Source organism: Piliocolobus tephrosceles, chromosome 5 (assembly GCF_002776525.5).
Source record: "Piliocolobus tephrosceles isolate RC106 chromosome 5, ASM277652v3, whole genome shotgun sequence".
Lineage (NCBI taxonomy): Eukaryota > Metazoa > Chordata > Mammalia > Primates > Cercopithecidae > Piliocolobus > Piliocolobus tephrosceles.
The window spans coordinates 165,278,408-165,301,894 of NC_045438.1; the positions used below are offsets into that span (position 1 = coordinate 165,278,408).

Genomic DNA, 23,487 nt, shown 5'->3' on the forward strand with positions numbered 1-23,487 from the left:
CTAGAGGCCGCGCGAGGAGACAGATCCTTAACAGAGTGGAATGGCTTTACTCTGCACAAGAAGGACACCAGGCAGGAGCAAAACAAGGACAAGCAGGAGCACAGACAGGGCTGGCAACCACATCAGACTCACCGTAAAAGCTTCATATTCATTGAAAACACAGAAAGACTGTGAAGAACTACGATTCTACAATAGAACACTGCCTCTAAGTAGCTTACGTCAAAGTCATGTGAATTGCAGAAGAGCTGGAAAACACTAGACTTGTGACATTCTAGCGAGGAGATCTGTACACCTTTTAAGTAAAGGGCCAGAGTAAATACACATTTTAGGTTTTGCTGGCCAGGAAACAAAATCAGAGGCATTATGCAGATACTCACACATGAGAGGAAACACCTGACACACCTAGTCCTGTGTCTGGGGCAGGCCATCTGGGATCCACTAGAATCACACTCGGGACAAAAGCTAGTGGCCTGAGGAAGAGGGTCCTGGTGGGCCAGGCTGGCAGGTGGGGGTAGTAGGGTAATGCAAGTCAGTTTCACTTCTTGTCCCAGCAGCCCCTAGATCCTGGTGCACCCTTCGCTCCTCCCAAGAGCCTGGTCATCTCAATGTGGGCAGCTTGCTGGAGGCTAAGCAACTCCTGAGTTGCTGACTGAAATTCCATGACTAGGTGCCTGCTCAGTGCCAACAGTCACCCCTGTGTAGTGACCACCAGTGCAGGTCTGGGGCAGCAATGCTGGGTGATAAAGGGATACACCAGCTTGGTCTCTGTGATTCACAGCACTAACCGCCTTGATTGGTACATGGGCTGGCTGCACAGAAGTGGGAGGCAGGCTAGGTGTAATGCACAGGCTACAGTTCGCTGGCCCCTATTCCAGTGCCTGTAAAAACCTCAGGCTGGGGGCGGTGGCTCACGCCGGTAATCCCAACACTTTGGGAAGCCAAGGTCGGGAGTTCGAGACCAGCCTGACCAACATGGAGAAACACCGCCTCTACTAAAAAATACAAAATTAGCCAGATGTGGTGGTGCATGCCTGTAACCCCAGCTACTTGGGAGGCTGAGGCAGAAGAATCGCTTGAACCCAGGAGGAAGAGGTTGCGGTGAGCCGAGATCATGCCATTGCACTCCAGCCTGGGCAACAAGAGCGAAACTCCATCTCAAAAAAACCAAAACAAAAACAAAAAAAACTCAGACAGGCTTGGAGGACAACCTTAAAGCATGCAAACAGCACAGAAATTATTTTAATCAAAATAAAAGGTTTCATATTTGAATCCAGTGATTCTTTTCCACACTCAACATTATTTTCTTTCCTCCCCCATCTCTCTCTCTCACTCCTGCCACCCACAGGCAAAAGTGCAGTGGCACAGTCATGGCTTACTGCAGCCTCGACCTCCTGGGCTCAAGAGATCCTTCTGCCTTGGGCTCCCAAAGTGCTGGGATTACAGGCATGAGCCACTGTGCCTGGCCTCACATTATTTTCAATGAGGTTGTCAGTAACACTTCACACCACCCCCTCCTTCCTCGAAGTTCATTATCAGTTGCAGTAAATGGAAATAGTGATTTTACTTAGCCTTTTCCTGAGCCATGAAGTTTCACTCCTGGAAATAGAAAGCTTTAAAACTCGGACTGGTTAAATGGCATTACTCTTCTGAGAACTCGTTATTATTCCTACCTGAGAGTTGAGAACTAGAAGCAGAAGAGATATGACTTGTCAACATATCTCACAATAAGAGATGAGATGCGGAGACAGGGGAAGGATCGGCTGTCCCAGCATCTCCACTTCGCAGAACCTACCCTCGTATATCATGCTGTCTTTGTCAGTGACGTAGGCATTGGCACCCCAGATCACCATCTTGTGGATGTAAGACGGATATTTCGCAGCGGCAATGAGTGCGGTTATGCCCCCATCACTCCACCCCAGCAGAGAAACCTTCTTAAACTTCAGCGCCTGTGATCATACGATAAAATGCATAGCACAAGTTAGTGCTCCTCTCTGTTAAAAGAAACTGAGTCACTAATTATCAGAATCAATACAGGTGTGGGTCTGGAGTATCAATTAGTCAGAAAAGAAAAATCCTAGAGTCCACCATTTGATGACATCATGTTTTCTCTTAATTAGTTTTAGTGGAAATTGTCACAAAAACCTGAGTATACGGTATGGGTTTGAATCAGGAGGGAACGACATCTTCTGGTTGGATAAAAAGCTCAAGGAACTAGAACCAATGGAGACCAACTACTTAGATACGACCAATGCAGCGTGCGTGTGTGTGTGAGCGCATACGCATGCCTGAGCAAGGACCTTGAGAACAGTCCATAGATCAGAGAGGGGACCCTGAGCTCTGCTGGGTGAAGTGAAGCAGGGTATCTGGTAAAGCAACTGTGGGAAGAACTGGCAAGAGCCGGGCTGTCAGAGAACAGCGTCATGGGGAGGTTACGTGAGCCCGCGGTGAAGCAGCCAGGGTCTGCACATGTGTTTGGCGGGGAAAATGGACAAAGATTACATCTTAGAGCGGCTGCCAAGAAGAAAGAATAGAATGACTGGAAAACTAAAGGTAAAGAATTAATATTAGTCCAAGGTATTTGCTGCCTGGACCATAAAGTGGCGTAACTACTGTGGCACTCTCCTGTAAAATGAACATCTGGAACGTCTATCACCTAGCAAATTGTCTCCTAAATTTGTATGAAATTCTCCCACGTGTGCCAGGAGCTCAGTCCAGGATGTCCACAACAGTACTGTTTATAGTAGTAAAAAAATGAAAATGGCCAGGAGCAACAGAATGTTCACTGCCTGCTATTTATAACAGCAGAAAAAGACAACTTAAAAATTAAGTTAATTATCTGCTATTAGAAAACTGGTGAAATAGGCCAGGTGTGGTGGCTCATGCCTGTAATCCCAGCACTTCAGGAGGCTGAGGTGGGTGGATCAGGAGGTCAGGAGATCGAGACCATCCTGGCTAACACGATGAAACTCTGTCTCTACTAAAAATACAAAAATTAGCTGGGCGTAGCGGTGCGTGCCTGTAATCCCAGCTACTCAGGAGGCTAAGGCAAGACAATCGCTTGAACCCGGGAGGCAGAGGTCGCAGTAAGCCAAGATCACGCCACTGCACTCCAGCCTAGGTGACAGAGCAAGACTCGTCTCAAAAAAAGAAAAAAAAAAGAAAGAAAGAAAATCGGTGAAAGAAGATACAGTACATCCATACAATGGAATATGTGCCTATCATACAACTAGTATAAATGCATATTTATTGACATGAAAGTTATTTCCTTGAAAAATTGTTCAATAAAAATAGTAAGTTAGAAAAACGTTAGGTGTAGTATGATGGCATCAATATGAAACTGCATTTGTGATATAATAAGACTGGCCAGAAAGCAGAGCCGCCAAGACTTGGTAGTGTCTCTGGAGAGCTGGACTGTGGGTGATTTCCACTTTCTTCTTTATATCTATTTGAACTCTTTGAGTTTTCTGTAGCAATCACATGGTATTATTTTGTAGAAAGAGATAACAAAATTTAAACAAAATAAATGAACACAGGCCCAGCCACCCTTCCTCCCCTGGCCCTTCCCTAAGAGACCCACCTTCATCAAATCAACAGCATCTTTTGCATCCCTTTCGAAAAAGTCTGCTGGGAAATCGCGATCTGGGGGCCTGGAATGTCCATAGCCTCGAGGATCCCAGGCGACCACTGTGAAGAGCTTCTTATTGAGGCTCTTGAGCTGAGGTCCAAAATCAGTCTCTCCACTTCCTAAAAACAGCCACTTGGTTACCCTCAGGTGATCACTTATCACCTGTCAAACACATTACAGTGAAAACAGAAGCAATAACAATCTTAAAGCAAAGTAACTAATTTCTACTCAAAGTGGTCAGAACATAATCAGGAAAGCAGCCTTGCAACGACTTAATCCATCTACTCAAAGAAAGGAGGCAGGCTAGTCGGGTGCGCCTGTAATCCTAGCACTTTGGGAGGCTGAGGTGGGCGGACTGCCTGAGCTCAGGAGTTCGAGACCGGCCTGGGTCTCTACTAAAATACAAAACAAACAAACAAACAAAAAAAACTAGCCAGGCGTGGCGGCATGCATCTATAGTCCCAGTCACTCAAGAGGCTGAAGCAGAACTGCTTGAACCCAGGAGGCGGAGGTTGCAGTGAGCCGAGATCGTGCCACTGCACTCCAGCCTGAGCACAGAGCAAGACAGTCTCCAAAAAAAAAAAAGAGGCGGGCTTCCTTTCCCGGCGGAGGGCAGGCCCGCCTCCCGCCTCCCACCTCCCCCTGGTGGCTATTTTGAGAAGGACAGAGGCCCTGGGTCTTCCTTTGGTTCTGTATTATTTCAGCACTTTCGAAATCTCTTTGGCTTAATCTTCCTTTCCTAAAGAAAAGAATTAATGAAATTGTATAGAAATTAATTTACAGATATGCTTCTGGTTTCTCTTTTCTTCTTAAAACAATGACTTACACATGAGAGGGATCTCTATAATATCTGCAAACAAATTTATGAGATTTGGTCCAAGTTATTCAAAGTGGAATTCTAAAATTCCAGATTTTTAATTTTTTTTTTTTACTAAGTTAAGGTGAATAGCCTAAAGATTTTATTTTGTAGTTATAATTAAAAACCAGAAAAACTAAATGAAAACACTGAAATGCAGAAGGGGTGTGGAGGGAAAAAACCAAATCAGTTTCATCAGAAGAGTATGAAACTGCCTATGCTAAAAGCTGAATTCTATTAGTGGGCCTGCAGGGAGCTTGGCCTGCTAGTCCACAGCCCACCGCATGGTCACTGCAGGTGTGGCGTGTTCACACCTACAGTGCACAGTGCAGAAGGCCACTCTCACAGAGCCTAGTCCAGGGGCAAGTCAGCATTTTATCAGTGAAGTCTGCTGATTTCTGAGGACTTCGATCTCAGGCCACAAATGACTACTAACCACTTTGCCTGATAAACTATATTAGAAAATGTCTTTCAAGGTGGTGCAGGATCATTTAACATCGTCAAGGCCTATCATTTTTCCTAGCAAGATATATCTTTCTCGAGATCAAGTAAATCATCAGAAAATTCAAGCCAAAACCAAATGAATGGATCTCCAGCCCACATCTGCTGCTGTGACCCATGAGGCTTCTCTTCTGCCTCTGACCTGGAGGGGTTCTGGCGAGGGAAATTCGCTGAAGGTGAGGCAGAAGGTGAGAAGATAGGAAAAACGAACAGTCTAAAAGACCAATTTCAGAAATAGGAAGGCATTTGCTCCTGGCATACACATACACATTTGAAGACCAGTGCCAAGAATATAAAACTTTAAAAAACGTTTAGGGAATACATGTACATAGTTATCAGCATGTGACACCTGAGAGGCTTGTGGGGAGGGGAACTGGGTGCTGAGGATGGGACACGAGAGAGAATCTCCTCTGGTCCATTTTTTTTTTATGTTGGAATGATGCTAATATTTTACATAAACAAAAATTAAATTGGGGACAGGCACAGTGGCTCACGCCTGTAATCCCAGCATTTTGGGAGGCCGGGGCAAGTGGATCACCTGAGGTCAGCAGTTCGAGACCAGCCAGGGCAACATGGTGAAATCTCATCTCTACTAAAAATACAAAATTAGCCAGGTGTGGTGGCACACACCTGTAATCCCAGCTACTCGGGAGGCTGAGGCAGAAGAATCGCTTGAACCTGGGAGGTAGAGGTTGTGGTGAACCGAGATCGTGCCACTGCCTCCAGCCTGGGCAACAAAGTGAGACTCCCTTTCAAAAAAAAATTAAATTGGTAAGTTTTTAGCACCTGGACAATGACTGCAATACTGAAATAATGGAAAGCTAAGATGGGAAATGCTTTTACAGATAACTTTAGCTCCACATCAGCCATGAGAGTCAATGTCCTCATTCATCAGCTTAAGGCAAACAAAGGTGCCCAGCACCATTTAGACACGTGCGCCTCGCTAGCTGCTGCAGTGCCACGGTCCGCTGAGGCTCAGTCAAGTGGAACCTTCTGAGCACTTCACTTTTCGAAAGAAGCAAATCACAAAGAAATAAGTACAGTCAGCCTTCCTATCCATGGGTTCCACATCTGTGGATTCAACCAACCTCAGAACAAAAATATTTGGGGAAAGAAATGGATGGTTGGGTCTGTACTGAACATGTATAGGCTTTTTTCCTTGTCATTATTCCCTAAACAATCCGAGATAACAATTATTTACACAGCATTTACATTGCATGAGATATGGTAAGTAATCTAGAGATGACTTAAAGTATACAGGAGGACATGTAGCTTCCATGCAAATACTGCGCTATTCTATATCAGGGACTTGAGGATCCTCAGATTTTGGGATCTGAGGGCTTCCTGGAACCAATCCCCCATCGATACTGAAATTAAATATTAGGATTATTTTACTAAATCAAAAATAAAGCAACAATACTAACACCCTTAAAGCCAGATTTGGGATGTTCTGGAATCACTGGAAATTTTTCCCTTGAACTTTTTACATCTGAACTCCAGTTATAAAAATGAGACTGAGATCCAGTGGGTTTTATTATGGCCCATACACTAAGAGAGGGTAATATGCCAATCTAACTCTGATTTCTAAAAAGACTTAAACTGAGTTTTTTTTTCTTACCTCTTATTTTAACTGAATATATTATCAACCACAACAAGTGACCAATCCACCCTAGTTTTAGCACTGAAAGTCCCACATCGTGGAAAATCCCCCCATGCCAGGCAAACTAGGATGACTGATGACCCACTCACCTTCTTCCTTTATCTACCCCTTCTTCCCACACCCCTTTCCTTGACCCCTGTCACCCTCCCAAATTACGGGCAACTGTGATTTCATAGTGTACTTGCCCAGGAAAACTGGCTACTTTACTAAAGGAATACAAAATGCAATTCTGAACAGCAGTAGAAAGTTACCTACCTTTCTAAGTCATTTAAGTTTGATTGTAGCAAATATTAAAACACTTCAGAAAAGCACTAAAATTAATAATCAACATTTGGCATCTAGTATTGTGAATGCATCATAGATTTTACAGCATGCAAAAGCATTCCATTAAAAAGTGTCCAGACCCAGCATCCCAGGAAGTAGCAGGACGGCATGATCTCCCTCTCCAGCCTGCTGATAATGCAGTTGAACGCCATTCACAGCCACTTTGGCAGAAGTTACCGAGGTTCTAGAAGAGAAAAAACCCATCCCCACGGGGGAAAGGGGAGACCGAAGATTTCTTAGTTAATTCACAACTCCAGGTAGACAGGAGGAGTAAGTGTTAGTGTTCTGTGCCACTGTGGGATGCTAACAATAAGAGATCTGTTCAAATAGCTAGAAGGAAGATACTGAATGCTCCCAACACAAGAAATAAGAAGTGTTTGAGACGATGGATATGCCAATTACACTGATCTGATCACTACACTTTGTACGTATGGAGACATCACTATATACCCCATAAATAGGTACAATTAAGTCAATTAAAAAATACAATTTGAGAAATGTTTAAAAATGCACCCCCAAAGGAAAATCATTTAATTCAAGATGATAAAACTGTCTTTGTATACGAATGAGTCGCTTCCAATCGCCTTGCAGGCTCCTTGGGTTATTCTGATTCTTCCAATTCTGAACAGGGACATGAGTTTGAATCTTCTTTACTAGACTGCCAATCTGAACTGTGCTCTCATGCTTGAATATGCCATCGTGACCAGCCTGGGGCTCACCCTACAAAAACCCTAGCAGGCTTGCTGAATCGGCCAGAGGCTCACGGCACACGCTGGTGAGCTGGAAGCCAAGGGTACTCAAGCGCAGGCTGGCGTGGGGCTTGGTGCAGTGAAATGAGGGTAGACATCAGGGGCAAAAACCCCAGAGCCACTCGTCTGCACCTCAGCAGACCCAGAGGACCTACCCAGACCTTCAGCAGCCTTGGTGACATTCCCAAAGATGAGACTGGTCTCAAGGTCCTGATCTCCAGGCTGTTCTTTAGCTGTAGGGTATCCCGTGTTGTCTGGCCTGCTGCAGGAGGGCCATAGTCAAGACTGCCCATCTGCACTGATAAGGCCTACTGTTTTTTAAAATGTTAAAATATGTCTGTGTCAACTACTAAGTAGTCCTGTCCATAAGCCTCCATCTCAAGAGCCCTCCTTCCTGCCACTCACCCGCCTTGGCCTAAGACCTCCTAGGATCCAGCATCTAACTGGACCACGCTTAGTACAGGACAACGCCTCAGGACACGCACAATGCCAGTGCCTGCCCTGTCTGAATTATGTGTGCTGCACAGGTGTTCTGATTAACCTCTCCTCAGCTGCTCTTCCAGGACCGCCAGACTGTCCTGGGATATACACCAGTGGGGCACACAGACGGCCCCCGCACCAGGCTCCACCAAACTTCCCACAGCTTATCAGACAGATGACTGAGGGAAGCACAGGAGGAACATGATGGCAAGCCAGGACAGATGCCAGAAGGAGGCGCTCCTCTTCTCCTGGTGGAGTGCCAATACAATGAAATACAACCACCATCTCCTTTTTTTTTTTTCTTGCTCTGTCGCCCAGGCTGGAGTGCAGTGGCGCGATCTCGGTTCACTGCAAGCTCCACCTCCCGGGTTCCCACCATTCTCCTGCCTCAGCCTCCAGAGCAGCTGGGACTATAGGCGCCCGCCACCATGCCCGGCTAATATTTTTGTATTTTTAGCAGAGACGGGGTTTCACTGTATTAGCCAGGATGGTCTCGATCTCCTGACCTCGTGATCCGCCCGCCTCTGCCTCCCAAAGTGCTGGGATTACAGGGGCGCCCGGCGCATCTTTTTCTTTTACATACCCCCTACCCCTACCTCTGCCCTTAGTCAAAAGAAAACTGAAACACAGCCCTTTTGAAAAAATGAGGTCCTGTTTTCTCTTCTGGTTTAATCTTACTTGCCAATCTCAAGTAAAAAAGAAACAAACGTGGAAACAGATGTGTTGAATACAAGTATATCTAATCTTAACACACAATTTCTGGAAAAATAAGACAGAATTGGGTAGTAATAAGGTCTGACCAAACTATAAGCTCCTTATCTACAGAAATATTATTACAGGGGCATCAGTGAAGCCAGCAAACAATGGCAATACTGACCCTGCCATTTACTTGATTCCTGCCCTATTCCTCTGAGAAATTCATTTCTATGGTTAAGATAGCTTTGGATCAGCCGGGCGCGGTGGCTCACACCTGTAATCCCAACGCTTTGGGCGGCCCAGGCGGGTGGATCACAAGGTCAGGAGATCGAGACCATCCTGGCCAACATGGTAGAAACCCGTCGCTACTAAAATACAAAAAAAATTTGCTGGGCGTGGTGGTGCGCGCCTGTAATCCCAGCTACTCCGGAGGCTGAGGCAGGGGAATCACTGGAACCCAGGAGTTGAAGATTACACTGAGCCGAGATCATGCCACTGCACTCCAGCCTGGCGACAGAGAGAGACCTCATCTCAAAAAAAAAAAAAAAAAAAAAAAGAAACTGCTATTACAATATTATATGTTCAGCTATTTCTTCTGTGTATGTTTTGCAAAGTAGCCTACAATAAAGTATTTGCTACCTTCAGGGCTTGAATTTACATGAATCTTGATGGATTATTTTTACATTTCTTATATATTATACTATTATATAAATATTCCCATTGTGCCTACTAATTACTTCATGTTTATTATATCCCCAGGCTTTTACATCATTGTTTCAAATGCTCACAAAAACGCTGCAAGGCAAGAGGCTCAGAGAGGTTGAACAATCTGCCCACATTCACATAGCTAAGAAGTGGTCACGGGGCCATCGGAACTCCGGAGGCTGTGATTCCTCTCTAACCTCATGGCTGAACAGAGTCCTAAGAGGGCTCAGGCACTGGGGCCGCACTCTGACTGCCAGATAGAGTGTGGTGCAGGCGTCAGCAGAAGGACAGTCTCTGATTCTCTGGCAGGGCATCCCAAGGTTGACCTTGGAAAATGTTTTTTTAGGAAGATTGTTAGGTTATGTGAATTATTACTATTTATAACTGTATATAATGCACAATTTCAGGTAGAAAAGGTTTTTTTTGACCTGACCCAGGAATAAATCACCTTGCAGATTTTGAAATAAGGGTCAAAGTTCCAAAGAGCAGACTTACAAACAAGTTTTTGGAACACAAGTCAATCGTAGGTTGGGCACTGGCTATTCTGAAGCTAAGTTTTTACATGAGTCCTTTTACCTTCTGACACTGAGCTACAGCTGCGTTTCAGGATTAACTAATACCACTGCTTGTTTTCCAGATTATATGTCATATCAACTTGCAGCTGCATGTATAAAATAGCAGTACAAAATCCAGAGAAACCTGTTTTTTCAGAGATATTTTAGGAAGAATGACCTGCAATGCAACTCGGTGAATGGGGCCTTCCCCAACCATTAAATAACCTATCAGAACTATATTGGTAGACCGAGAGTGGTGGCTCACGCCTGTAATCCCAGCACTTTGGGAGGCCGAGGCGGGTGGATTATTTGAGGTCAAGAGTTCGAGACCAGCTTGGCCAACATGGTGAAACCCCATTGCTACTAAAAATAGAAAAATTAGCCGGGCATGGTGGCAGGTGCCTGTAATCCCACCTACTTGGGAGGCTGAGACCACGAGAATCCCTTAAACCTGGGAGGTGGAGGTTGCAGTGAGCAAGATCACACCACTGCACTCCAGCCTGGGCAGTAGCGTGCGAGTCAGTCTCAAGAAAAAAAAATATATATATATGTATATATATATATGTACAATTACAGTAACCTTACTTATTTCAATGCCTTTCTGCAAACAGGAAACTGGAAAAAATAATCATCTTCACTGTTCATTTATACAGCTGTAGCCATTGACATGTTTTTCCATCTATCAAAACAGCCCTGACCATCTTATAATAATTCTAAAATTAAAGGAGCTAGTCAATTGCAATATGAAATTTTAAAAGTTGGTCAGTTTTGCCCTCTTTTCTCCTTCTAAATCAAGTTTTCAAACTAAAAGTTTTTATGCTGGATCAAGTAAAGTTCTAAACACTGTGTACCTATCTAGTATTGACTTTATGGAAATAGCCCATCAACAGTCAACTGCCCACATGCACTGTGTACGTTCGTTGTATACGTGCGTTTGCATGTGTGTAGGGATGTATGTAGACAATAAAGTAAAACAAGCTTCATGCCGCTCTATCCACATTTGTGCCCAGTATCTATGGGGACCAAGAGCATCCATTTTCAAGACGGAAGGTCAGAAATTAATCCAGGCCGGGCGCGGTGGCTCAAGCCTGTAATCCCAGCACTTTGGGAGGCCGAGACGGGCGGATCACGAGGTCAGGAGATCGAGACCATCCTGGTCTACACGGTGAAACCCCGTCTCTACTAAAAAATACAAAAAACTAGCCGGGCGAGATGGCGGGCGCCTGTAGTCCCAGCTACTCGGGAGGCTGAGGCAGGAGAATGGCGTAAACCCGGGAGGCGGAGCTTGCAGTGAGCCGAGATCGCGCCACTGCACTCCAGCCTGGGCGACAGAGAGCGATTCCGTCTCAAAAAGAAAAAAAAAAAAAGAAATCCAGTTTTTTGTTATTGTTTTACCTGAAATGGGGGAGAGGTGGGAGGACAAATGAGAATAAAGCAGGTTCCTGGGCATCTCCACACCTGTAGATCAGATCCTCTGGGAGTGAGGCCCAGGATTCTGAATTTTCACAGTTCCCAATGTGATTCTTTTGCACATTAAGGTACGAGATCAGCAAGCAAAGAGAAGACTTAGGGCTCTCGGGACCCGCGATTAAGGCCTTAGCGGAACTAGAGAGCTAATGGGCACAGTCATTCTCAGGCTGATTTCTGACATAACAGGAAGAAGAGATTATTGTCCTTATGCCCTTACGGTGTGGACTCTGGACAGAGCAATGGACTAATGAGGGTGTTGGGATTCTAATCCGTGCTTCGTCACGGGTGAGTCTATACTACGGGCAAAAGTATCTCCCTGGGTCTCTCTGGTCTGCACACTGAAGGGGCTGCACTCCACGGCCCAAGGCCTCCACTGCTCCGGACTCCTTGAACTTAGGCTGACCCAGGCGCATGCACGATCGAGGGACTCGCGCACCAAGCGCGGCTGCACCCCAAGATCGGGGTCTCGCGGCACAAAGGGCGACAGGGTGGCCGGACCTCGCCCACGCCCAGTGCCCACACGCCCGGAACTCCGGCGGTCGTCGCGCGCCCCTCCCGCCGCCCCTCGAGCGCGCAGATGCTGGGGATCCCAGGGGCGGGGTGGCCGCCATTACCCGAAGGCGGCCGCGGGTCCAGCCCGTGGGACGTGAATCCTGGGCTTCAGCGCCGAGGGCAGCAGCCGCAGCCGCCACACGCCTCGGCCACCCAGCACAGCCACCATGGTCACAGGTCGAGTCGCCGTCGGGAGCGCGCATGCGCTGAGACCTGGGGCGGTCCGAGTCCCACTCCGCCCGAGGCCTCGCCCACTGCTCCGCCCACCCCGCCGCTCCGTCCTGCTCCGCCCTCTACCCGCCCCGCCCCGAAGCCCCGCCCCGAAGCCCCGCCCCGAAGCCCCTCCCCGCCAGGTGCTTGCCTGTGGGCGACCGAAACTTGTCTCCCGGTTTCCCAGTCCTGGAACTGCCTGCACCCGCATAGACCATCCCCTCTCGTGCTGGCTCTGGCTCCCGGGGTGAGTGTCCCGGTCGGCGCTGCCCCGCCCCCGCTCGTCGCCTCAGCGACCATGGCCTTTCCAGGAGTCGAGGCCGCCAACCATAGCGCGCTCGCTGGGTGGGCGTCCACGCGGGGCTCCGGCGGAGCAGGGCTCCGGCTCCAGGCCGGCTACTAACAGTGGAAGTGTATTTGCTTTTCAGAGATGATGAGATCTAAATTTTCTTTATACAACTTCACACCTATTAGGATGGCTGCTAGCAAAATCCCCAGAAATTAGTGTTGGTGAAGATGTAGAGAAATTGAAGCCCTTGTATATTGCTGTTGGGAATGTAAAATGGTGCAGCCACTATGATGAACAGTACTGTCGTTCCTCAGAAAATCAGTTATATGATCCAGTATTTTCTTTCCTGGGTATATAACCCAAAAGAATTTAAAACAGAGTGTACAAGAAGAAATGTTTTTACACTCATGTCGACAGCAGCACTATTCACAATAGCCAAAAGGGTGGAAGCAATTTAAGTGTCCAAAAACAGATACATGGATAAACAAAATGTTGCCTGTGCATGCAATGGAGCACTTTTTAGCCTGAACAAAGAACGAAATTCTGACACACGCTACTACATGAACCTGGAGGACACTATGCTGAGGGAGGTAAGCCAGTCACAAAAAGACAAATACTGTGTGATTCCAATTATATAATAAGGTGCCTAGAGGAGTCAAACTTATAGGGACAGAAAATACAGTGGAGGTTGTCGGGGGCTGGTGGAAGTGGGAATGGAAAGTTGGTGTTTCATTGGGACAGTGTTTCAGTTTGGGGAGATGGATTTTGGTGATGGCTGCATAACATTGTGACTGTACTTTATGCCACTGAACTATACACCTAAAAATGGCTTAAGTGGTAATTTTATGTATGTTTTACCACACTTAATGTTTTTTGCTTTGACTATATAATTCCAGCTTTATAAATGTTATAGACATTATCTAATTGAAAGCTCAGTGGAGGAAAAAACCACTATTGCTTTAAGTCTTTTGTTCTGCCTTAATTGGAAATAACTGGCAGATTTGTGGCTACTGTTGTAGCCTTGGCTTGAATAATTGGAGACAACAGCTTCTTTGCATATTGCATGACTTTCCCTCCAAGAGACCTTTTTGGTGTCAGTCCTGTGAGCACAGTGCTTGTAGGTGTTACTCATGGAAATGTGTGCCACCTGCAGTGTCCTCACTGGCCCTTTGCAGTTTCTCGAGTAGTAAAGGCAGTTTTGGCCTAAATAGAGACTATGCAAATGTTTTCATATTCTACTCTCAACATAAATCTATCACATTAATTCCTGAATAAAAGGAAAGAGACATATATAATGTTTGAGTGGAATGTAGTATCATTTGACTTTCAGCAACCTTTGGTGAGGTATTTCCTTTTTTCCCGATATGTTGATTGGGGTTTCATCTCAGAAATGATAAAAATAGCTGTCTGTACAGTTTCAACATCAGTTACCCTAGTGCTAAGCAAAACAGTAGCACCGAGTTTTTAGGTTATTGGTGTCACTATTTTTTTTTTTGAGATGGAGTTTCGCTCCTGTTGCCCAGGCTGGAGTGCAATGGCGTGATCTCAGCTCACTGCAACCTCTGCCTCCCGGTTTCAAGCAATTCTCCTGCCTCAGCCTCCCGAGTAGCTGGGATTACAAGCACCCGCCACCATGCCTGGCTAATTTTTGTAATTTTAGTACAGATGAGGTTTTGCCATGTTGGCCAGGCTGGTCTTGAACTCCTGACCTCAAGTGATCCACCCGCCTCAGCCTCCCAAAGTGGGATTACAGGTGTGAGCCACCATGCCCAGCCTGGTGTCACTATTTTTAAGTAACATACCTGACAACCAGTTCTTTATATATAGCAAGATTGTGCAGTTTAAAAAACTGCCATTTTTGTGCCACGCATCTTATGATGCATATTTCTTTAATCTTCACATCAACCTTTTGTGCTATTACACTCCCCATTTATAGATGAGGCATCTGAGGCTAAGAAAGGTTCGGAAGCAAGCCCTGGGTGACACAGCTGAAAAGTAATTTTGAGCTGCTCAATTTCAGGACTCTATACATGGATAATGATGGTGAAAGGTTAGAAAGCAAGCCCTGGGAGCTGAAAAGTGGCAGAGGGGAGTTTTGAGCTCTCAGTTTCAGGACTCTATACTTGGATGATGATGATTGAGACATGGTGTGATCACAGCTCCCCACAGCCTCAAACTCCTGGGCTCAAGTGATCCGCCCACCTTAGCCTCCCAAGAAGCTAGGCCTACAGGCACACACCACACCTGGCTAATTTTTTTTTTTTTTTTTTTAAATGTTTTTGTGGATATAGGGTCTTGCTATGTTGTCTATGCTGGTCTCGAACTCATGGCCTCAAGCAATCCTCCCAGCTTGGCCTCCCAAAGTGCTGGGATTACAGGCATGAGCCACGATACCTGGTCGTATACTTGGATTATTACATATTGTAAAAATCACTGTAGTAGCATTAACCTTTCAGTGATTTCTCTGAAATTAGCTGCTTCTAAGATCTCGAAGATGTACACTCCTGTTTTTACTTATGCCTTTATTATAATTAGAAAATGCTTTTCCTTTCATAAATACCACTTTAAAATGTACCTCAAAATACTGCCTAAAACATTTTGTGATTTATTAAACATTTTATTCCTGAAACCCTAACTTCACATGACAGACCCAAAGCAAAGATGATGATTGTAGCAACAAGTGGAAGGTCCACCAAGCAGGACTGTGGGAGCTGGAAGTAGGTCTCAATTACCAGTAATAACCTAGCGTGTGAATGTCTGTTTCCGAACCGACAGTCTCCGTTCTCCTTTGCTGCTCTGTGTCATCCTGCTTCCTTGGCTCTGCCCATTAACAGCAGTGTTCTTGTGGAGCTTGGGCCTTGTACATAACTCCTCACAGGCAAACCTGGTTCTTCCCACCATGGTGCTGAGAGAGTGGGGGTGAAGGGAAGGCCCCAGAGCCAGGCGCAGGGACAGCAGTGCTGCTGCAGGCCTCTCATCCTGAGGGCTAAAAGGCACTGGCAGGGAGGTGTTCTCACCATCAGCATCCCGTCTCCTGCTTGGCAGCAGGAGGGTAAAAGGGGATTATGCTCAGGAAAGGCAGCCTCCGTGGCAGAGGCACCATGGAGAACCCCCATCTGTCCCAGTGACACACACATCACATCAGTAGCCTGTAGTTGCGGTATAAAATTTTAAAAAGTGTGTTAAAAAATGCCTTGCCCTTTTGCCTTTCAATATGAATTATTCAGCCTCTTTGGACTCTAAGAGATTTGAGAACACCATTTGGATGGTGGTACAAGGAGCAAACAGAACTCACCCAGGCCCCTCCAGCAAAGCCTAGACCCTCCCTCCATTTTCCCTTTTGGGCTGTAGGATCCAAGGCTGCGTGGCGGCCAAGTAGTAACCGGACAGGTGTGGACAGCAGAGCCGAGGCTCATTACTTTACAGCAGTGCTCTTCTCAACCGGGGCAATTTTCTCCTTTCCTAGGACCATTTGACAATGTTTAGAGACATTGTTGTCACAACTGGGGGAGGGACGGGGGGAGAACAGAGCCCCTGGCATGTAGTAGGTAGCGGCAGGGATGCTGCCAGACATCCCACAAGGCACAAGACAGTCCCCACAACAGAGAATTCCCCAGCCCGAGACGCTGACAGTGCCAAGGCTGAGAGCTTGCTCTGCAGCCCTGTTTCAGGGGTGTGTATGTGTCTGCTAGAGTTGAGGGGGTCACAGTCAGAATCAACAACACTGTTATCAGCCCAAGACACCAGAATCCGTTCCGACAGCCAGACTGGCCACCACCACAGCCTTCTCGTCCTCCCTCTGGGGAGAGCTAAGCCCACGGCCTTCCCTGTTTAGCAAAATGCCAGTGGAGACGCTGAGCGGCCCGCCCGGCTTCAATCTTCTCAACTATTCTAGTTCTTTCATCCACCCCCAGGCTTCAGGTGGACTGTGAAGGGTTGGGTGCTACAGGCACAATTCCCAGAGTCAGGAGTTGTCCTTTTTCACTGTGGCACACAGAAAAAATATGAAAATACTTTCACAGTACAGAGTAAACCGAGGAAGCCACTCAACAGTGTCAGCCCTGAGGTTCTGCTCTCACCCAGGGATAGAGATCAGCATTTCCTGTTCCCTCTCCAGGGCACCCAGGCTGGGTGAAAGTACCAGAATGCCAGGAAGTAACTTTAAAATCAATCAAGAATTTCTGCTGTAGTCACAGTTAGTAGCAATTCCTTGCAACAACTGTCTGGGAAATCTGATGTTTCCCCCCTCCTTCGTATCCCTTTAAATCTGTTCGGTTAATTTGAAAACTGAATATAAATTCAATTAATTTAAAAAATAATCGATAATTTAAAAAATAATCGATAATTTTTTTTTTTTTTTTTGAGACGGAGTCTCGCTCTGCCGCCCAGGCTGGAGTGCAGTGGCCAGATCTCAGCTCACTGCAAGCTCCGCCTCCCGGGTTTATGCCATTCTCCTGCCTCAGCCTCCCGAGTAGCTGGGACTACAGGCGCCCGCCACCGCGCCCGGCTAGTTTTTTTGTATTTTTTTAGTAGAGACGGGGTTTCACCGTGTTAGCCAGGACGGTCTCGATCTCCTGACCTTGTGATCCGCCCGTCTCGGCCTCCCAAAGTGCTGGGATTACAGGCTTGAGCCACCGCGCCCGGCCAATAATCGATAATTTAATGGAGTGAAGACTGCATGTGATTCTTAGAGCCTATAGTGACTGATACAGTATTTGATATCCATGTTAACAGACTCTGTAACATGGCAATGAGCTGCAGTTGTGATTCAAAAAGTCTCTGAACAGGGCTTAGAATTTTACTGTACTTTTTTTATAACAGGAGCCTATGTGAAGAAGAGAGCACACAATTTTAAAAGTTGATTTTATGTTCTCTGAGTTTTTCTTCTTGCTTCAGCAAAACTCTAGGAAATGCCATAAGCTGAAAGAAAATGACCTTCCTCAGACATCTCTTCTCTCCCTTTCCAAACCCAATTAGGAGTCATTTTTTGATTGGTGCTACGCCAGTAAGAGGTCTTCCTGCTTACGCTTTCCTCAGAGTGGATTGTTGGCTGGGTGCAGTGGCTCATGCCTGATATCCCAGCACTGTGAGGGGCCGAGGCAGGAGGATCACTCGAGTCCAGAAGTTTGAGACCAGCCTGGGCAACAAAGTGAGACCCCTTTGCTGCAGGCTTCTTTCCCCCTTCCCCGGCTATGAAATACAGGAAACAGTATTTCTGCAGACACAGAACCTCCATCAGCGAGGACAGAGTTCTGAACGCTCCGAGGCAGCCAACTTTCTGGGGTTATTCACTGAGTGACGAGTCCGCTTCAGCTGCCATAGCCCATCCAGGGTTAGTTCTGGCTGACGTAAATCAAGTAGTTCAGAAGGTCGATCCTGGCACACTGGTGGAGCGCCTGGGCCAGCTTCCCCACTGTGGCTCCCTTAATGCCTTCCCTCATCACCCACTTTTGGAGCATCTGGTAAACCTTTTCTTTTAGTCCATCTCGCTCATAGTCATGGTCAATTTCATCAATCTGAGACTGTGTGAAGCCCAGTTTACGGGCACAGTTTTTCCAGTGCTTTCCCAGATTTTCCCTGATTGGGTCCAGGTGTTTATCGGTCAGACTGGTGGTATTATCTGCCAAATGGGAAAGAGAAGAACGTATCAAGCTAAAGCCCATTCAAACATTCCAGCTTCCTGAACTGCTAAAAAACCCAAGTGAAATGAAGAGTACCAGAAGATAGGGAAAAGGATAACTTCTTAGTTCTATAGCTGTTGATGCACTGGCAGACATTTCACATGCCAGCTAGCCCACATGGAGTCTCTATGTGAATTGGAATAGGGCATTCCTGGCCTGGCATGGTGGCTCATACCTATAACCCAACACTTTGGGAGGCCAAGGCAGGAAGATCACTTGAACCCAGGAGTTCTAGACCAGCCCTGGGCAACATAGCAAGACCCTGTCTCTATCAAAAAAAATTTTTTTTTAATTAGCTGGGTATGGTGGCACATGCCTGTACTCAGTTACTCCTCAGTTACTCAGGAGGCTGAGACAGGAGGATCACTTGAACCCAGGAGTTCAAGGCTGCAGTGAGCCATGATTGTGCCACTGTACTTCAGCCTGGGCCACAGAGCAGGATGTTGTCTCAAAAACAAAACAAATAAAAAAGAGTAAGGCATTCCTCCTCCTAGTAGACACATCCCTGAGCCACAGCTGATGGCTCTGTGAACAAAACCCCTATGTGGCTACGAGGTTGGGTGTTCTAGTCAATCTTAGCCCGTGACCCTGTTGGTATTAGACCTTCCTGGATGTAAAGGGAAAAACCACCATTTTTGTTCCTTTTAGACATTTTCCACTTACATCTGGCCAGAGTGAAAGCCACTCAACTCCGGACCACCACCCCCACCCAACGTTCACTTTCCTCTTACTTAATCAAGGGATTGTCCGGCGGGTGTGAACCCATTCAGTTACAATGCCTTCCTTGTCCTCAAGCGATGAGGTAACTACTCTTCAGGTCTGTTTCTGGACCCTTCCCCTCCTTTACCCCACCCCGCCGCCAACTGACATTACCTCTTCTCAAATAGCCATAACCTCTCTCCTTCTCCTGGTTCTTTCCCTTAGCCCCTCGTAAAAATAATAAAAGGAAACAAAAATGTAAAACAACTACAACAAAAATAGTTCCTTAATCCCCACACTACCTCATTAAACAGAACATAAGGAAGAAAATATTTCATTTTTCCTTTCAACCTCTCTTCCTTCCTCAGCCCTCCATAACGTGGCTTGTATTGCCACCACTCGGTTGTCAGCAGTCCGAGAACTTCCCAAGATACTTTCCAAATTCTGTCAATATTTCTGTAGGGGGTAGATCCTGCGTTTCATTAGATTCTCACAGGTGCCCCTGACCATTCAGAAGTTCTGTTCTAGGTATTTTAAAAGCTGTCCTTCAAATGGGTTAGACCAGGGGTTGGCAAACTATGGCTTGTGGGCCACATCTGGCTCCCTGCCAGCATTTGTAAATAAACTTTTATTGGAACACAGCCGTGCTCATTCACATATGTATTGTCTATGGTTGCTTTTGCACTACAATAAGAGTTGAGTAGTTCCAAGAGAGACCTCAAAGCCAGCAGGGCCTAACATTTACTACTGGTTCCTTTACAGAAAAAAAAAAAAAAAAAAAGCCAATCCCATGGTTAATTAGAAAGCTGGGTTCTTAATGAAGTTGTTTTGGCCTCATGACTTTTTCCAGACTGTACTTTGGGATTAGCATTATGGGCCTGCACAGTGGAACCCTATAAGAGATAGATAGTCCTCTTGATTTTATTACAGAAGTGCTGTGGAGGGCACAGTCTTCTATCTTTTACAGGATCTCCTTTGATGAGGGCCTGACACAGCTATTTCTTCCAGGTCTGAGCAGTAATAGTGATGAGGCTAATGATGAAAGTTAAACACTTTTTATAGAAACTATGTGTCAGGCAGTGTTCTAAGCTTTTTATACATACCAACTCATTTAATTTTCACAACAAATCCATAAATACTGTGATTATGTCCATATTAAAAACAAATAAATTGGCCGGGCGCGGTGGCTCACGCCTGTAATCCCAGCACTTTGGGAGGCCGAGGCAGGCAGATCATGAGGTCAGGAGATCGAGACCATCTTGGCGAACACGGTGAAACCCCGTCTCTACTAAAAATACAAAAAAAATTAGCTGGGCGTGGTGGCGGGCGCCTGTAGTCCCAGCTTCTCGGGAGGCTGAGGCAGGAGAATGGCGTGAACCCGGGAGGCAGAGTTTGCAGTGAGCCAAGATCGTGCCACTGCACTCCAGCCTGGGCGACAGAGCGAGACTCCGTCTCAGAAAATAAATAAATAAATTACAAAGGAATTATATGGAAATTACAAAGATATTTTGCAGAAGTAACATGAGAAAACTTTCAAGAAGAATTATCAGAGAAATTTTAAGATTCCACTATGTCCTTCTCACAAGTAAGAAAGTTCAAGGTTGCTAGACATTGGGTCCCTCCAGGGTATCTTACCAAAGATAGCTTGGTACTTGGAAGCTGGCTCTTCTTTAAAGTTCGTATTTGTGCTGTCTAGTAGTGATGAACTCGTCCCACCAACCTCCATATAATTGTAGGCTCCAATCTGAATGCCAGTGCTATTGTATATGGCATATTTTATAGATTCATCTGAATAAAGAGAAACACACAGGTGAGTAATTCTAGATCAAAAGCAAGAGAAAAAGTACAGCATGGCAAACAAGCAGGGCTTTACCCCAAACATTAAGTTAATTATCCTATGCCACCGTTTAAACTTTTCTTCTTTAAAATCTGGCTAAACCACCTCATACCCATTAGGATGCCTACAATTAAAAAAAAAAAAAGATAGAAATAACACATATTGACAAAGATGTGGAGAAAATGAAGCCCCTGTGCACCGCTGGTGGGAATGTGAAATGGTGCAGCCACTGCTATAAACAGTATAGTGGGCCGGGCGCAGTAGCTCACGCCTGTAATCGCAGCACTTTGGGAGGCCGATGTGGGTGGATCACCTGAGGTCAGGAGTTCAAGACCAGCCTGGCCAACATGGTGAAACCCCATCTCTACTAAAAATACAAAAATTAGCCAGGCACGGTGGTGGGTGCCTGTAATCCCAGCTACTCAGGAGGCTGAAGCAGGAGAATCACTTGAACCCAGAAGGCGGAGCTTGCAGTGAGCCAAGCCAAGATTGTGCCACTGCACTCCAGCCTGGCGACAGAGCGAGACTCTGTCTCAAAAGAAAAAAACAAAGAGTTATCATGATTCTTCTAAAAAATTAAAAAATAGAATTACCATATGATCCAGCAATTCCATTTCTGAGTATATACCCAAAAGAACTAAAACAGGTTCTAAGAAATATTTCTACCCATGTGTTCATTGCAGTGTTATTTACAATAGCTGAAAGGTGGAAGTAAGCCAAGCACCCATGAGCAGATGAGTGGATAACCCAGCTGTGGCCTAGCCACACAATGGAACAGTCAGCCTTGAAAAGGAAGGGAATCACATCACATGCTACAACATGCATGAACCTTGAGGACATTTCCTAAGTGAATAAAGTCAGCCACAAAGACAAATGCTGCACGATTCCACTCATATGAGGTACCTAGAATAGTCAGAGTCACAGAAACAGAGAGTAGAATGGTGGTTGTCAGGGGCTGGGAGGGGAGCTGGGGAGTTGGTGTTTAATGGATACAGAATTTTAGTTTTGCAAGATCAAAACAGTTACGTAGATAGATGGTGGTGATGGTTGCAAAACAACGTGAATGTTAGGTAATGCCACTGTAAAAATGGTTAAAATGCTATGTTTTATGTTTTTGAATTTTACCATAAAAAAATGTGGCTAAGTCAGAAAACAGAGGTGGATGAACAGCACAGCACAGCTCAGCCACACTTCCCAGCAGCATCCCACGACTCTGAACATCTGTGAAGGGTCCTCCTCCTCTACCTGATAAACTCAAACCTCTCAGGTTCAGTATTCAGGAGCTAGCCACAGCTCTGCCCTACCCTCTGTCTCTGATCTTCCTTTCACTGTCTCCGCCCTCGCTCCACTCCAGAGACTCCAGCCCCACCAGATTTCCCACTGATCTGCTGACATGGTGCTCCTGCCTCTGCCTGGACTGTTGACCTTCCAACGTGCTTCTCCCTATCTGTGATTTTCTGACACAGGCCCAGCACAAATTCCACCTCCTTCCATGAGCCTGCACTGTAATCCTAGACTCGGCACTCTGCCCTGGGCCGCTCTGTATCTGAGCTGGGTCTGTCTGACTTCTCCACTAGAATGTGAGGCCCGAGAGGGCAGCGACCATACCCACTTGTGTTTGTATTCCTTACACTCGCTAGCCTGGGACTGGTACAGGACATGGACTCAGTGACATTCATGCTGAGCTGAATTTGTCAAGTGAGGTCCGTACTGTCCCTAAAGAGCACTTAGCATATCCGTGTAGGAGGGAGAAGGTGGTCGAGAAGACAGTTCTGAGGAGGGAAATGAAGAGCAGCTCTAGGTACCTCCGTCAGCACACCTGACCCTAAGGCAGGCCGCTCTCTGGACCAGGCACCGTGCTCATTTGTTGCATTTTCTCTGAGGAAGCCAAGGAAACTGGGGACCCTCCCTACAGAAAGGTGTAAGAAATACAGGACGTGCAACACACACCATCGGTATGTAGTTCTGGGTGTTCGTGAAGCTGCTGAAACTGGGGTCCTTGGAATCCTAGCAAGGAACCCCTGTGACAGTCTCTGAGGTGCCTTCCAGCACTCAAGGCTGTCCAGGTGTTCTTGTTAACAGTGATAATAACAGTGCTAATAACAGCAGCTACCATTTACTGAGCACTTATTCTGTGCAGCGTCAGGCACAGTGCTAAGCTGCCTTACCCTGTTTAATCCTCCTGGCCCGCCACCTCCAGCTTATACTGACACTGTGTTTGTCACTCACAGTCTGCGCTCACCACGGGCTTACATGGAGGTTTACCCTGCACCTCTCTACTTGGAGATTTGTTTTCTTGAATCAGTGCTTTCTGCCTAAATCTGGCCACTGGAAAAACCATGAAAGTTATGAAATGGAGAAACTAATGCAATATTAGAAACATACTAGAGCTTACAATGTATAAATTTTCAGTTGTAACATTTTCATTTATAATTGAGAATGAACTCTGGAGAGGCAAACAACTTTCCCAAAGTCACCCACTGTAGTGACTGGCACACGCAGGACTCGACTTGGGTCTCCTGACCCCTAGCCCAGTGAGCGTTCCTTTTTTTTTTTTGAGACGGAGTCTCGCTCTGTCGCCCAGGCTGGAGTGCAGTGG

At 46.2% G+C, this 23,487-nt stretch overlaps 2 protein-coding genes across 7 annotated transcripts in view; both read right to left on the reverse strand.

The window, feature by feature from the left end:
• Positions 1-12,389, reverse strand: part of BPHL (biphenyl hydrolase like) — a 32,832-nt gene extending 20,443 nt beyond the window's left edge. For all 3 annotated transcript variants that reach the window (XM_023221086.1, XM_023221085.1, XM_023221084.1), the window contains exons 1-4: positions 12,235-12,389; positions 7,047-7,150; positions 3,578-3,744; positions 1,793-1,946 (exon numbers count right to left, since the gene is read on the reverse strand). In XM_023221086.1, the coding sequence (XP_023076854.1) occupies positions 1,793-1,946; positions 3,578-3,744; positions 7,047-7,150; positions 12,235-12,341 (532 nt within the window). In that variant the 5' untranslated portion in view covers positions 12,342-12,389. The remainder of the gene's footprint in view (positions 1-1,792; positions 1,947-3,577; positions 3,745-7,046; positions 7,151-12,234) is intronic.
• A 4,928-nt stretch (positions 12,390-17,317) lies between these two features.
• Positions 17,318-23,487, reverse strand: part of RIPK1 (receptor interacting serine/threonine kinase 1) — a 45,592-nt gene continuing 39,422 nt past the window's right edge. For 3 of the 4 annotated variants that reach the window (XM_023221080.2, XM_023221079.3, XM_023221081.3), the window contains exons 10-11: positions 20,687-20,839; positions 17,462-18,291 (exon numbers count right to left, since the gene is read on the reverse strand). In XM_023221080.2, coding sequence (XP_023076848.1) covers positions 18,005-18,291; positions 20,687-20,839 — 440 coding nt within the window. In that variant the 3' untranslated portion in view covers positions 17,462-18,004. Of the gene's footprint in view, positions 18,292-20,686; positions 20,840-23,487 lie in introns of all 4 variants that reach the window. The other variant, XM_023221078.3, reaches the window with a different exon arrangement.